Source organism: Stenella coeruleoalba, assembly GCF_951394435.1.
Source record: "Stenella coeruleoalba genome assembly, chromosome: 9".
Lineage (NCBI taxonomy): Eukaryota > Metazoa > Chordata > Mammalia > Artiodactyla > Delphinidae > Stenella > Stenella coeruleoalba.
This window is the reverse complement of record NC_137155.1, coordinates 6360195-6375923: the sequence shown is the minus strand read 5'-3', so window position 1 is coordinate 6375923 and position 15729 is coordinate 6360195. Positions and strand designations below refer to the sequence as shown.

Here is a 15729-nt window from a genome sequence, read left to right as displayed (position 1 = left end):
ACAGTGTGCCCTGCGCCGTCAGTGCTGTCCTGTGCTCACCCGCGTGCCCCTACTGACCCTCAACGCCTCCCCTCGCCTAACTGGGCCTGCGGCTTGGTCTTCTAACTGAAAGAAACAATATGCATAGATATTTTTGTTTTTAATGGAAAGAGCAAGATGCATTCATCTGAGAAAACCTTGAAAACACAGAATAAAGGGGAACAAAATGACAAGCAATTCTCCTATGTACCTTTGATATTTTAGAAAATTTCCTTCTAGCTATCCTCCATGGTTATGTCGCACTAGATATGGAGCTGTTTTGTTTTTTTCCACTTATTATGCTGTGAACATTTGTCTTGTCATTAAAACCATTCACAAACATGGTTTTTAATGGCCGTCTGATGTTACATCATAAGAAATACTGGAATAACTCTTATCAGATAAATTGCTTTTCTTCCACAGCGTTTACTTAAGCCGTGTGCTTTGATCTGTGTCCTATTGTGACGTCAGTCTCAGACGCCTTTTTCCACACTCTGAGCCCATTTATGAATTTACATTCACTCCCGAATTTCCATCTCAAACGCCAGTTCCCTCCAAAGCCCATTTATCTGTTGTGGCTCTTCTTCTAGAGAATTCACAGCGCAATCTTTGGTACCTCTCTTTCAGATTGTATCTTACTTTGAAGAATAATCATGGAAAATCTCATTGTTTTTCAGTGAGGTTTTGAAAGGGGAGGATGAAAGGATGAGGGTGAGGTCCTCCCCTGGCCTCACCCAGGCCTCCCTGGGGACAAGGTCCCCCGGTCCCTCCGTCTCCCTCTGCTCCACTCTGTCCAGAGTCCCTGCTGCTTGGGTTGCCACCTGGCAGTGGGGCCTGTCCCATCAGCCCCCCTGGACCTCCAGGCTCGCCTTGCACTGCATCTGCCTCGCTGTGGGTTTGGGAATGGGAGGGCGAGGCTGTTTTAGGATTCCAAGGCTCTGGCTGACAACAGAGTGAGGCTGGCTTCCGCACAACAAGCCCTGAGGCAGATGCCTGCCAACGGGGACTTGCCATTTAATTACAGGTTCGGAAGAGATTTCCACATGTTTGAAAGAATATCCATGCTCTCTCTGTTTAGGTGTGATGGTGATTGGTGGGGTTACCTGAATTCCTAAATTTGGAGATAAATTACACATTCACCCCTAGACCGATCAGATTTGGAGAAGCTGTAGACCATCAACACACGCATTTTCCAAACTTTGTTTTCCTGGCATCGCCCTATACCTGAAGGGATCTGAGTTGGCCACTACTCCAGGATGTGAACTGGGGGTGGGCAGAAAATAGAGCATAATGATTACAGGAGACTCGAAGTGTTTGTTGAACACAAAACTAACAGAAGAAAGACAAAAATCATCTCTGATTTTATTGATGCATTTGAGGATGCTGACGGTATAACCCTCTCTCTCTTCAGGGGCTTAGCTCTTCTACTTCCTCTGTGCCAGGCACTGCCCCAGGTTCTTATTTTCTTCCTTCCATGTCCCCTCTGCCGGGAGGTCTCCTGGAGCCAAAGGACACTCATCTCTCAGGGCCCCGACACCCCTGCGACACAGGAGCTACAAGGCCAGGTGGCCAGAGAGACCCGCTGGGAGCTCGTGGGTCTGTAAAGTGGGGATGGTAATGGCACAGACCCCCTAGGGGGGCTGGAGGGACTTGATGACGTGGAGCACGGAGGCCGAGTTTGCCCCGTGAAGAACACACGTGCAATGTAAGGGCACAGAGGTGGTAATCAGTTTCAGCTGAAATCACAGATGCTTCTTAGGGAAGGTGGCCTCTGAGGCAGACGTTCAAGATAAGCAGTTATTCATTGAGGCATTTTTTTTTAACAGCAAAACAGCGGAAACAATCTAAACGACCATATACAGGGAGACTGGCTGGATAAATTATGGTAGAGGGGATAGGATACAGGGGATTATGAATAGGGTTCGGGGAGTGCCCAGCAGCTGCAAAGTAGGATGAGGAAGCTTCATACGAAGTTATCTGGAGTGATCTCCAGGGTATGCAAGTTTAAGTGGCAAGGTACAAAGAGTGTAAATGCGGAACTGGAAGACGTGGTCTAGGCCTGCCACGTGCCCAAAGGACTCAGGTGCCAACTGGGGAGGCTCCCACAGGCCACATAGGAGACAGTCTGGACATCAAAGTGAATGATGACAGGAGGGATTACCATAAACTGAATAAAAAAAGGATTCAATGACCTCACGTGGGTACTAAAAAAGCTATTTTAGAAAAGAATATCAACTAATAAATGTAGAAGACATGACAGAAATAGGAAATCACTCCTTTATAACCACCAAGAAATCTGACTGATGCTACTTCAAGCAAATCATCGAATTTGTCATCGTGGTAACGGGATGAAATGGCTGTGCCCCCTGGTGGGACGCAATGAGGGGAAATGCTCCTGCCCACCTGAGTCCCGCCTGGAGGAAAACCATGCCCAGGGCAGACGAGGGACATCCTGCAAAACACCCGGCCTCAACTCTGCACAGCATCTGGGAAAAGGGGGCTGAGAAATGGTTCTGATTTAAGGAAGAGCATGGAACCCACAGCCCTCAGCTGGACTCTGGATCGAAAAGCAGCTAAAAAGGATGTATTGGGACAGTGGGGGAGTTGAAATTAAACTGAAAACTAGAATTGCACTGAATCGATGTTAAAGTCGAGATGAGAGTGAAGCCGTCTTTTGTTACTTAGGGGAATGTCCCGTGTGTAGGAAAGTGTGCTGGCGAACGTAGGGTGAAGTGTTATAACACCTGCAATTGTCACTGGGCTCAGAAAACACACACACACACACACACACACATACACACACACACACACACACACAGACACAGAGGGAGAGCAACGTGGCGATTACTGAAAATTGGTAAAGTTAAGTGCAGGGCATATGGGTGTTCATTGCACTATTCTTGCAACGTTTCTGGGTGTTGTTTGAAAAATTTCTCGATAAAACATAAAGTACAGGATAAGCAGGGATACATTGGCATTGAGGACACCCAGAAACAGGGCAGAGCGTAAAGGAAGGGACACGTTTCCGAGCCGGGAGATCCCCTCCCATCTCGTCTGAGCGTGACGCCGAAGGTCTGGGGGCAGGGAACAGAGACAGCCCCTCGCCCGCACTGGGCGGCTTCCCACCTTTGCCACAAGGTCCGTCGCACTTTTTACACTTGCGGACGCCGTCCTCCTCCACCTCCTGGCTGTCAGAGCTGCAGGCGCGGACGCACGAGCCGTGGTCCGTCACCACGTAGTTACCTGGGGGACAGTGAAAGGAAGGTGGCGAAGGCGGCACCAGGTGTTCCTGGGCCTCAGGACACTCCATGACGGGCTGATCCTCTGGTTTTGGTTACTTTAAGGACAAAGAATGAAAGGCTGCAAACAGAGAGGGATGCGGGGTTCACGGGTTCTCAGGGCCTCCCCGCCAGGCGCAGTGCCGGGCTGCTGCCTGCCCGCTGGTCACCGTGTTCCCCCCCTCCCTGCAGCCTGTGCTCCCGTAGGGTCTACCTTCAGGACTTGTGCTTGAAGCTTGACTATTGATTAAAAAATGGGAAGCTACACAAAGACCACGCTTCCGCTGGGGCTGCCACACCCGGGGCTGCCCTCATCCCCTCCGGCCAGCGTGGGTGGCGGTGCCCACGCTCGGCACCAGCCCCGACGCCGGTCACTGTCTCGTGGCTGCCGTGTTTGTGTTAATAACCTATTAACACAAATATCAGTCTATACTTTTCAGGAACTCTGTGTGTTCCTTGCAACTTTCCCAAGTGGATCCTCAAACCTATTGGCTGGGCATCTGTCATTTTCCTTCTGAAAACTGTCTACTTTTGTTCTCTGAGGCTCTGAGTGGTTTCCTGTGGACTTTAAACTCTGCCCGTTAAGCTGTCTCTCAAAGAGTACATGTCTGTGTCATGACTGTGGCGAATTTTTCTTAGCTTGTCCGTTACCTTACAGTGGTTTATTATTCTAGTTGTGTGTTCTTTTTTCTGTTCCAAATTGATAAAATTTCATGTTCACAGATCTGGTAGGGCAAACCTCCCCCTCACAATTGTTCTTAAACATTTTTTTCTTTTTCCTTCATCTTCCCTCTTGGAAATCAAGATTGGTTTCTAAAACAATTTAATGAGACAATTCTACACTTCCTCTACCACGAAATAATTCATGTTGCCATTTCCCTAAATACCAGAGTCATTTGTAAAGCACAAATTGAACTAAGCAAAACCCAAGCCCAAATGATTAAACAAAGCCAACTGACAAGCAAAAACCCCTCTGCAGTATTCCTAAGGGCACAACCTTCACCAGATGTTTAACCACTAAAGAAGGCAGGTCTTCTAACTACTCTCTAACTTAGACCTTTTAAATACCTGCAAAGAGCTAACCGGGAAAATGGCCCAGTGGTCATGGGTCTGTGCCCATCAGACGATGGGATATTCTGGGCGACCACGGCTGGGGCTCAGGACACAAGAACTGACTCGAGGTCAGAGCAGCAGCTGTCCCTTCACCTGCCTTACGCTGAGGCGGACACGGGGACCCAAGGACACGTGAGCGGGGGACGCGGGGATGCCAGCAGGAGACAGAACAGGTAACGGGGTGCCTGACAACGAAAGGGTCCCCACGAGGGGCACTCACGGGGACACTTCCTGACACAGGTGGCGCCGAAGCTGTACTTCCCCAGCGGGTTGACTTTCATCTCGTAGGTGGTGGGGTCGTACAGCATGAGTGGCGGGCATGTGTCCTTGCACGTGGCTCCGTCCCGGAACCTGCGGCAGACCTGTCAGGGGAGGGGCGGCGGCTGTTAGACTCCGTGCGGGGAGCTGCGGCCGCGGTTCTCTGCGTCCAGGTGTTTGGTCAGAGCACACACGTCTAGCAAAGCACTCTCGGTAGAGTCAGAAAGACCTTTCTCTTATAAGCATGGTTTTTCTTAAATCCACTGTCCCAGCTGTCAGAGTTTACGGATTATGATGAGGGAAAAATACGTCTCCGTTAACTTTCAAAACCAGGCAGGAGTACACACACGAGAGTAGTTAACTCTACGGTGAAATTATTCTTCGGCCTAACTTACGTCAGGTTTCCCTCCTAAACGACACTTGAGGATACATTTTAGAATTTATTGCCAAACACAGAGAACCTGGACTAGGGGGTGTGGTGCAGAGGGGACCAGACCACGCACAGAGGGGCCCTGACCAACAGCCTCGGGCCGTCTCCTTCCAGCCGCATGTCAGGACCGGCCCAGACCCGCCGAGTCCAAAGCCTGGGGGGCCTGTCCAGCCTCTGGAACTTAGCCTCCCTGTTCCTGAAAACCAGACTCCTTTGGATCCCATCCAAGGTGAGTCTCCCAGTCTGGAGCTCGCTCAGCTCTGACTCTGGGACCCCGTCTGTCCGCCCTGGTGTCTCGGGACTCACAAGGCGCCCATGATCAGATGTGTGGCCCCCGCGGCCCACGGGGACACTAGGTCTCGCTTGAGCTTTCTGCAGTAACAGGGACAACAGCGAGGGCATGGGGACCCCACGGGGGGCGAGGAGGTGGGGGTGGGCGTGGAGGGATACGCGCAGGAGGTCTCTGAGCCGGGGTGCAAAGAGCAGAGGCTTTAGGGGCGAAAGGCACAAATGGAGTCGCAGCTGTCCTGCCACTCGGGGTCTGTGTGGCCCCTTAACTTCTCCGTACACATCTCAGGGGTCCCTGCGGCATCAGCGCCCTAGGTTTGTAATGAGAATCGAGTGGAGCAGTAAACAGTGAGACGAGGCGGGTGCTGGCCACAAGAGACATTAGGGGCCCATAACACACAGTTCGTAGTTTGGCTCATTCTATGCCCAGGTCCTGGGTATGGAGGCCACACACACTGTGCCGTTTAGAGCACTTAACGGGCAGGTACTTTACTCTCCACCACTGTCAGACAAGGAAACCGAGGCACGGAGAGGTCACATAAGTTGCCCAAGGTCACCAAGTAAGGGGTGAAGGAAGGCAGGACACTAAAAGATGCTTTGTCACCCCTGCGGCTACAGACGTCAGTCAGTACAGTTCAGTCACAGGAAGGCTCTCTGAATCTCGGGCCAGAGAAGCCGCTGGGGTGGGTATTACCAGGCAGTCGCTCTCCCGCGGCCCCGTGCAGCCGGCGGCACACTGGCTGTGGCAGCAGTCGCTGGGGGACCTGCCGCGGCAGCGCCCGGAACACTGCTGGGCACAGATGACTTTGGTCACTGGAAAGAAGCAGAGGCCATCCGTGAGCTGAAGGGTTCAGGAGGGAGGAAGGATGCCTTCCCCGGCACCTCGCAGAGCACTTGCAAACAGCGGATGAAAGATGGATCAATCTGGTGATTCTGCGGCTTAAGTTCCCCAACATTCACATTCTGCTAAATTCAACGGAGTCTTGATCTTTCTTACTGTACTTTTTTTTTTTTTTTTTCTACTTGTTTCTCATCACTTAGGAGAACTGACTCAGACCAACTCTGGACTTTCAGACTGCTAAATTAGATACCGATGAGAATTGAGTTGGGGTAACAGAAAGCATGTACACATAGCATGACGCCTGCCAGAAAGTAGTGTTTAAAAGGACGTAACAGTCACATCACAATTAGACTTAAAGTTTTCAAGATGACATGTCCCCAGATTCCTTGGCCGTTCACGCTCCCGAACTAGGATTCCCGCAGAAACACCCCCTTGAAGAAGAAGCTACTCTTGCTTCTCTGGAGGTGGGTACTCAAGAGAGGGGGGCGGCAGGAGAGGCGAGGACGTAAGAGATGCCATGACTCAGGTAACACAGACAAGCCCCCATTCCCAGGAAAACCTGCCAAACATACTGTTCAGAGAGAATGGCTGGTACACGGGTGGCCCACTTGCACTGACTTACGACAGGGCCTTAAAATCAACAATGCTTTCGGAGTCTTCAAAGGGAAAACAAATGCAAGTGTAAGGGGAGAAGATGGCCAGCGAAACTCTACTCCCCGACTCACGTTTCTGGCAGTTCTCCTTCCCTGCACCCCAGCAGCTTCCATTAAGACAGACTGGATCACACTTTGGGCCTAAAATATAAACGTAATTGTTAAATTCATATTTTAGGGAAAGGGAACAAGAAACTGATGGCCCCTTCTCAAGGCCCTAGGCAAAGCCACATCCTAGAAACAAGGAAGTGCTTTCAAATTTCTTATTCTGTTTGTTCGACTGGTTGGTTTGTAAGATGATTTAAAAAAGACTCTCATGAGAAAAAAAAAAGAACCAGGTACTGCTTTTATTTACATTTCAGTTGTGGAAACTGAGGAGGAGAGCGATTATTGACTGGTCACGGGCCATGAAAACTGGGATTTAAATGGACTCATGGGTCCACATTTCAAATCTGCTTAGGCTTGGAGAATCTTCCAGCATCTCCCACAATGATGTTAAGGATGCCTCATCTGGGGGGATGGGTATGTACCAACCACATTCGTGCCGTGTCCAATCCTCAGGGATCCCAGGAGTTGGGGTCCTGTAAATAAATACTCCCAGACTCCACGCCAAAGAGAGAGAGGCCTGGATGCCACACAAAGGGTAGGACGTGCACGGTCTGTGTCACCTGGTTGATTATCTAAAACTTCAGCTATTAATTTGCAAGTTACTGTCTGAAAATATCTGTAATGGATCAATCCATTCGTGCAGTTTTTGTAAATGATTGACTATAAATGACAGCTACTAAGGGTTTTAATTTCATTAGTTGTGTTCTGTTTTCATCGGCATTAAGAAATCTCAGAACCAAGTGTTCTATATACAGACATAGAGAAGAGCTGACCACCAAGTTTGTTAGAAAGAGATCAGCCATGCAGGTCACTTCCATCGCAAAGACACATTAACCAAGGGACTTAACATGTGTCCCAAAGTCTCCCCCAGTCAGGAAGAATTTAGTCTCTGGGAGAATTTCGGTTTCAAACAGAAGAGCTGACAATTTGCCAAGTGATTGTTGGACCAGGGCACCCCTTCAATAAGACCGACAAGGTTTACAATCGCTCCCAGGGGTGAAAGGCATCAGTGCAATGCTGGTACTTCTCAGAATCCTGAAGGATGGGAGGACGAGCCCCAAATGGATGGTGCGGGTTGTACATTGTGAAGAGAGACAGATGGAGACAGAAAGAGAGAAAGAAACTTAAGAGGAAAGAGCCAGAGTAACACATAGATACGTTCAAAGTGGTTGTGTCTGTACAATGATATCACGTTATCTTTCGTTTTTACCTTATACTTCCCCATATTTTCCAAATTTCTATTATAAGCATATAATATGTTTATAAAAGAAAATATTTAAAATAAAAACGTTTAATGGCATCTTTCTGTAACACAGGAAAACATCTGCCAATCAAGGGATTCAAAGTCTGCTTATGATTCTATTCTTAACCTTCTGTGACAAAAAAAGAATTAGACATTATTTAAAATACAGATAATAGAAAAAAGCAAGAAGAAGAAATGAGACTATCCAGAGGTAATCAATATAGGCATATAAGTATATCTACATATAAGAATTAATATCACACTACACACTGTATTATAACTTAAAAAAAAACGGATAAAACGTTATGACAATTTTTCCATGCCTTTAAAATGTCCTTCTGGGACTCCTGGTGGTGCAGAGGTTAAGTATACGCCTGCCAATGCAGGGCACACGGGTTCGATCCCTGGTCTGGGAAGATCCCACGTGCCACAGAGCAACTAAGCCCGTGCGCCACAACTACTGAGCCTGTGCACTACAGACTGACAGCCACAACTACTGAAGCCCGTGCACCACAACTACCGAAGCCCGCGCGCCTAGAGCCCGTGCTCCGCAACAAGAGAAGCCACCGCGATGAGAAGCCCGCGCACTGCAACGAAGAGTAGCCCCTGCTTGCTGCAACTAGAGAAAGCCTGTGCGCAGCAACGAAGACCCAAAGCAGCCAAAAATAGATAAATAAATTTAAAAAAAAAGAGAAAAACCTGAAAAAAAAAGTAAATATCTTTCTACCTAACATGAATTTTTAATGGCATGGCTGAACCACAATTTATTTAACCAATCTCTTCTTTTTAAATACATAAGTTGCTCTCAAAATTTATTATAAACAAGGTCTGCGTACCGAAAAAAGAAAAAAAGGTTAAGATGGGGACTCCCCTGGTGGCACAGAGGTAAAGAACCTGCCTTCCAATGCAGAGGACGTGGGTTCTACTCCTGGTCAGAGAGCTAGATCCTACATGCATGCCGCAACTAAGAGTTCACATGACACAACTAAGGAGCCTGTGAGCCGCAACTAAGGAGCACACGTGTCACAACTGAAGGAGCCAGTGAGCCGCAACTAAGGAGCCCACCTGCCACGACTAAGACCAGCACAACCAAGATAAATAAATAAAATACAGAATATTAAAGAAAAAAAGTTCACCACAAAAATACACAAAAGGAAAAAAGGTCCTTATTTTTAAAAAATGATGATTAAGATGGTAAATTTTATGTTAAGGGTATTTTATCATAATCAATCAATCAAATCAAAGAAAAAACAAAGCAGCTCCAGTTGATTTTTTTTTTTTTTTTTTTGCGGTACGCGGGCCTCTCACCGTTGCGGCCTCTCCCGTTGCGGAGCACAGACTCCGGACGCGCAGGCTCAGCGGCCATGGCTCACGGGCCCAGCCGCTCTGCGGCACGTGGGAGCTTCCCGGACCGGGGCACGAACCCGTGTCCCCTGTATCGGCAGGCGGACTCTCAACCACTGCGCCACCAGGGAAGCCCTCCAGTTGATTTTTAAGATCCGTATCATCTCCAAATTCTGAGACCAAAAAAACCCCCCAAAACCCCCAAAAAGCAAAAACAAACACCCATGCATCCACTGCATAGTTATAGAGAAACAGAAACAGGAAACGACGATGGCTTCTTATTTTCAAGACCGAAAGGTCAGCGAGATCAGGAAGGCAGCCGGCTAAGCGGAGCTTAGAGTCCTCGGAGTTTCCCACTGCCAACAGCGCTAATGGGGCAGCCCTGGCCTGCAGCCTGGCCCTGGCCAGCCTCTCCCCTGCATGGGCTGCTTTACTGATGAATGGCAGGGACTAGGTAACGGGCACTAAATATGGACAAACTCGTCACCGTACGCTCCCCAATTTTGCTGCAGGGCTCCATGTAGGAGTGCCCAGGCCCGGCAGCAGGAGGACAGAGCTCAGCCCCAAAGCTTCCAGAGGGCCTGGAGCTACTTTGAGTCTCAGCAGCAAGTCACAAGCTCACAAAAGCCTAGGCAGTCTCCTCACACAAGACGTGAGAAGCCCCCTCGCCAGGGGTGACAGGCCGGGCTCTTCTCAATGCCCCATGAGGGCTTAGCTGTCCTGGGGTGGGAGTGGGGGCGGGTGATCTGCCAGCAGGGGAGGTGTCACCATGAAAAACAGGTTTTTTTCCCCTCCGTCTTCTAGTGAGCATATAATCTGTTTACTACCAATATTTACTTTTGTATTAGATTATTGTAACGTAATGTTAACTCTGCTTTCCTGATCCCCACCCCAGCTCCACAGCTCTGCCCACCTTAAGAGCTGCAGGCTGGGGGCAGGGGTCATGTGGAACACTTACATCTGCTCAGCTGGCTCTGAAATTCAATCGACATATTGCTTAGAAAGTCGGCGTTGACGATGTCCCTCCACTGGACGGTGTCCATGTTGCAGAGGACAGGGTTGTTGCTGAATCGCACGGCGCCTTGCAGGATCTCTGCGTGAGAAAGGAACCACCGTGAACAAACGCGCTATCTCTCCTAAATTCTCCTGAAGTATGCACGCGTTTCTTCACGTTTTGCCTTCTGCTAAAAGACGGCAACCTGCAAACGAGACTCCCCTTGGAACTTCACCGGGGGCAGCGGAAAATAACCTGATGGACTCCTCTGTGGAAGAGTCAGGGTTCCCCTGCCCTGGGTCTTTGAACCGTGAATGATCAGAATTTCGAAATATGGGGAGGAAAGAAGATAATGCTTTAGTCACTTAGCGTAAACGACAAGTGTACCGTGAGTCGGTGGTTCCCGGGGAGGTTGGTCTGGGCTGGACCGGAATGACTGTGTGATGACGATGTGAAAGGGCAGAACTGGAATGACCGTGTGATGACGATGTGAAATGGCAGATGCAACAGGAAGGGCGGGTGGAAGGGAGGATGCTGTGAGGGGCTTTGGCAGTATTTCATTGGAGAAAAGGGGGTGGGAGTGAGGTGCAGCAGAAGGGTGTGTACGTGTGAGGAAGAGACGGGACGGGCGCCGGGAATGCCAAGATGTAAACCTGTTCAACTGTTCAAAGGAAGAGCTGGGAGGACATGAAAAATCAGGGGTGATATGAAAAGTCAAGCCTGAGCACAGGACAAGTGTTTTATCCATGACATTTGTGTTTATTTCCTGAATGACTTGTGTACAAAGAGCACAGCACCAAGAGCTGCGGGGTCAGCGGAGATGAGTGATTTCTGTTGGTCCCTTTCTAAGAAGCGACATGCGTGGGAGACACAGTTAATGACCTCACGTCCACAGCGGACCACGACTCACAACAGGGGCCAGTTGGGCTATACGCATGACCTGAGCTAATCCTCACACGGTTCTCTGGCTGTGACTCAAATCTAGATACATAGGTAAATGCCCAGCATCCCACAGCGGGAAAAGGACGTGGCAGAGGAAGGGTTCTCCCTGGGAAGCTCTCTGAGGCTGATGGAAAGAATGACATTTCCTGAAGGCTGACGGCGGCAGCACGTGGAGGAACCTGAGGGAGGGCGGGCGCTGCGGGCTCCAGTGGACATACAACCGCAGCACAGGCCCCGAGGGCTCAGGGGGGCGGTTCCTTCGGCAGACAGGGGTGGGGTGTGGGGTGTGGTGGGGGTGTGGGGGTGTGGTGGGGTGTGGTGGGGGTGTGGTGGTGGGTGGGGGTGGGGGTGTGGTGGTGGGTGGGGGTGGGGGTGTGGTGGTGGGTGGGGGTGGGGGTGTGGTGGTGGGGCGGGGGCTACAGAGGCAGGCTGGGGGGTCGGAAAGGGAGCTTTGGATGCGAAGTCAGAGACGGCAGCAGGACAACCAAGTGAAAACGTTCACCAGGAGGGAGCCAGAGTCAAGGGATAAACTGATGAGAGGTCAGCACTGGAGACGCAGAAGAGAGACGTCAGGGCAGCGGGACCCTCGGGACGACAGATCAGGGGCCAGGAGAGCGCCAGCGGGGAGGCCGAGGGCCCGACAGAAGCCGCGGGCAGCGTGGCGAGGACCAGAGGCCCGCGTTACTTATCAATAACAGTGTGTAATTCTCGTCCAGTAACCCACATTAGAGGATTATTTAATAACATGAAATAATCGGGATTGATACTACCCCAATACCCACAACGGAAATAATACCAGGCGAAGAAACGTCTGCCCAGCGCTTTATCTGGAGTAATTCACTTAGTCTTCTCAGCCACCCTCGGAAGTCTGTCACCATCGTTCATCCCCCTTTTTTTTTTTTTGCTATATGCGGGCCTCTCACTGTTGTGGCCTCTCCCATTGCGGAGCACAGGCTCCGGATGCACAGGCTCAGCGGCCATGGCTCACGGGCCCAGCCGCTCCGCGGCATGTGGGGTCTTCCCGGACCGGGGCACGAACCCGCGTCCCCTGCATCGGCAGGCAGACTCTCAACCACTGCGCCACCAGGGAAGCCCCATCCCCATTTTTGAAGACACAGAGAACACGCTCCCGGGTGCCTGGCTGGTGAGCAATGGAGCCGGGGCTGGAACCCGCCAGTCCGCTCCCACCCGCCTCTGCCTGTCGCCACGAGACAGCGACAGCATGAGGCAAGATGGGCATCCAGGCAGGCGGAGCACAACCGAGCACGGACAGCACAACCCAGCGCCAGAGCTGCGCCCAGCAGGCGAGGGTGTGGGAAGCCCTAAGGCCGCCTCCTGAATGCAGAGCCCAGGAGGCAACCTGGACAGCAGACGTCAGGCTCCGTGGGGCTTGGACACTCAGCCATCCCAGCACCGCGGCCTGGGACCAGGCCCCTCCCTGCCCAGCACCCTCACTCTGTCGTGCATCCTCTGCTCTCATCCCCCATTTGGGGTCGGCCCCCCAGCTCGTCAGAGCTGCGTGGAAGATGCGAAGGCAAGGGCTCTGGGGGCACAGACTGGGTGGCCATCGCCGGCCGTCCTTTCGCTCATGTGGGACTTCAGGAGGGTTACTTTGCCACCATTTCTTTATCTGGAAAGTGGCAGAGCCACCACTGGCTTTCAAGGAAGGCCGTGGGCATGAAGTGAAGTTACCAATTTAACACAGCTGGCACTGCACCTGCTGCGTGGTGAGGGCACGATCACTGTTACCCTCAATTTTTAAAAATCAACTTGACGTCTTTTCTTCATCTTCTGTAGTTTCCTCTCACAGAACTCACACAAGTGCCCTACTCACGAGAATTCAAACTTCTCCTGTAATACCTTTATTCCCTATCCTTAACTTAAAAATGGCTTTCTGGATATCAGCATTAATTTGGAAAACGTCTCAAATAAGGGTTGATTTTTTTAATGTATGTCCCTTATACCTGAGGTCCAGGTAGTAAGACTGGCAGACTACCTAAGCATTCCAGCTCCGGTCACCTGGTCATACTCTTTTTTCCGGAACCTTTACCACTTTTTACGAACTCCCTGGATACTTTTCCACGAACCAGGGAGAACTGGTACTTGGCTTAAATCTTCCCTTCCCACCCCACCATCTACTATCTTCTCAGCGACTTCCACCTGCTGTATCTTGCACATGGCTGGCACGCAAATACATCTGTGTCTGATGAATAAATGTCTTCCCTGAATGGAATTCAGAAAAGCACCAAGTCTGCTGGGTACCATCCGAGGTCACTCTCTGCATTTACAGCTTCCCCATTCCCTGGCCTCTCACCCTGTAAGTTTCTCATGGGCAACTCCCTCAGTCCCGTTTTATTTGCACCGTAGTTGGATAAGACCGCTAAGGCATGGGTGTTTTCATAGAGCACATTTCCTCTGATGATCTGCAGCTTTTCCAAAGGAATCGTCTCCACTGTGTTGAGGGCAATGAGTACATAGCCAGCAACCTCCTGGATGGTCTAAGGAGATAAAACATAAACATATTATTTCTCTTTTGAGGAACTCACAAATGCAAGATCTGAAACGGGTCCAGAGAGCCCAGGACACCGAGCTGAACAGGAGTGTTTGACAGATGCAAAGCAGGCAGGTGATTACCACTGGATCCCATGGGAGGTGACAGAATTTACAATGATTCCTGCGTTTCTTTGGTTTGTTTTTGTTTGTTTTTTTTACTATATGCAGGCCTCTCACTGTTGTGGCCTCTCCAGTTGCGGAGCACAGGCTCCAGACGCGCAGGCTCAGTGGCCATAGCTCACGGGCCCAGCCGCTCCGCAGCATGTGGGATCTTCCTGGACCGGGGCACGAACCCGTGTCCCCTGCATCGGCAGGCGGACTCTCAACCACTGCGCCACCAGGGAAGCCCTGATTCCTGCATTTTTGCCTCTTGAGCTTGATAACAATAACAAAGGACCATGTGTATTACTTAGGAATGCTGTGACTTTCATTTTGCTTGCTGTTCAACACACTGAGATGAAAATGGAAATGTTTTATTAATTTATTTTCTATCTGTCTTGCAGGTTTTCCTATTAAAAAAACCCAAACAAACCCAGAAGAAAACCAATCAAATCCTAAGTTTACACCAAACTCAGAAGCCTTCAGGGCTGATTCCCATTGGCTCGTTAGAGCCTACTGTGAAACATTTGGGAATTTTGTGAATGAGTTGTTAAACTCTTGGTAGCTGGAAATCAACCATGGTGGGGGTATTTATACCCAGGAAATAGACAAATGCTACAAAGCAGGAGTTTTTTCCTTTTTTTTTTTTCTTTTTTTAAAAGAGCCAGTATGTCAGGATACCATGGTTGAAGTGATGGTTAAAAGATTAGTGTCCACGATGATCACGGAATGCCAGACCAGTCTGTTTCTCTTTGTTGTTCTTTTATAGCTATAACTTGACACTAGCTGGTAAAGTGGCCTTTTCATAAAACTTGCATGTGTAGGTCCCTAGGACTTATAATTGCCACAGCAAAAGTAAATACACTGCCAGTTAAATTCTGCCAAGGCCTTTATCTACTTATATTTACTTCTACTATATTTGGGTAAGAATCAAATTCATTGAACTAACCTTTAGGAAAGAAAGGTTGTAACTACTTTGCATGTAGGTAATTTCCAAATTCCCAAGGACCACCTCACAGTTATTGAACATCCTCTGGAGGCTGAGAAAGTGGTCTTCAAAAGTGCCCAACTGGGTGAGCTTGTTACTTGTCCCTTGGCAAACTGGAAACAAGAGGAAAAAAGGTATCACATGAAATGCCAAGTAGAAGAGCAAAACTAAAGTAAAACGATATTCGCGATCTTCAACTAACTGCACACTTCAGTGACTTACGACATATTCTGATCGAAGGCCACTCAGGACAAATGTGACAAAAAATGTTTAAAAGTTTACATAAGGTGCAGTTCATAATAAGGACTAGTTCATCTCTATAATGCGTGGAATTGTTTAAAACTGTTAAAAGTTCAAGGGGCAATAGATGGGAATTCTGTGAAAATCTTTAAGATAAAACAGTCTATAAGAGCTTTAGTAAACAAAAAATATATCATAATATGCAACTCAGCATTACAATGATGAGTTAACAACTATATAATGAACTTTTTACTTTGCAGAAAATTGCATGTCACATTATTGCGTGCTCAAAGAATATTTACAAACGTATTTTCTGACCATAACATTGTACAACCTAAA

The 15729-nt window shown here is 49.3% G+C and overlaps 1 protein-coding gene across 2 annotated transcripts in view; it reads right to left on the bottom strand.

Annotated features, from left to right (window-relative positions):
• The window catches only part of EGFR (epidermal growth factor receptor), a 188629-nt gene that overhangs the window by 43156 nt on the left and 129744 nt on the right, over positions 1–15729 (bottom strand). For both annotated transcript variants that reach the window (XM_079932429.1, XM_079932430.1), the window contains exons 2-8: positions 15112–15263; positions 13825–14008; positions 10533–10667; positions 6952–7020; positions 6080–6198; positions 4630–4771; positions 3145–3261 (exon numbers count right to left, since the gene is read on the bottom strand). In XM_079932429.1, coding sequence (XP_079788555.1) covers positions 3145–3261; positions 4630–4771; positions 6080–6198; positions 6952–7020; positions 10533–10667; positions 13825–14008; positions 15112–15263 — 918 coding nt within the window. The remainder of the gene's footprint in view (positions 1–3144; positions 3262–4629; positions 4772–6079; positions 6199–6951; positions 7021–10532; positions 10668–13824; positions 14009–15111; positions 15264–15729) is intronic.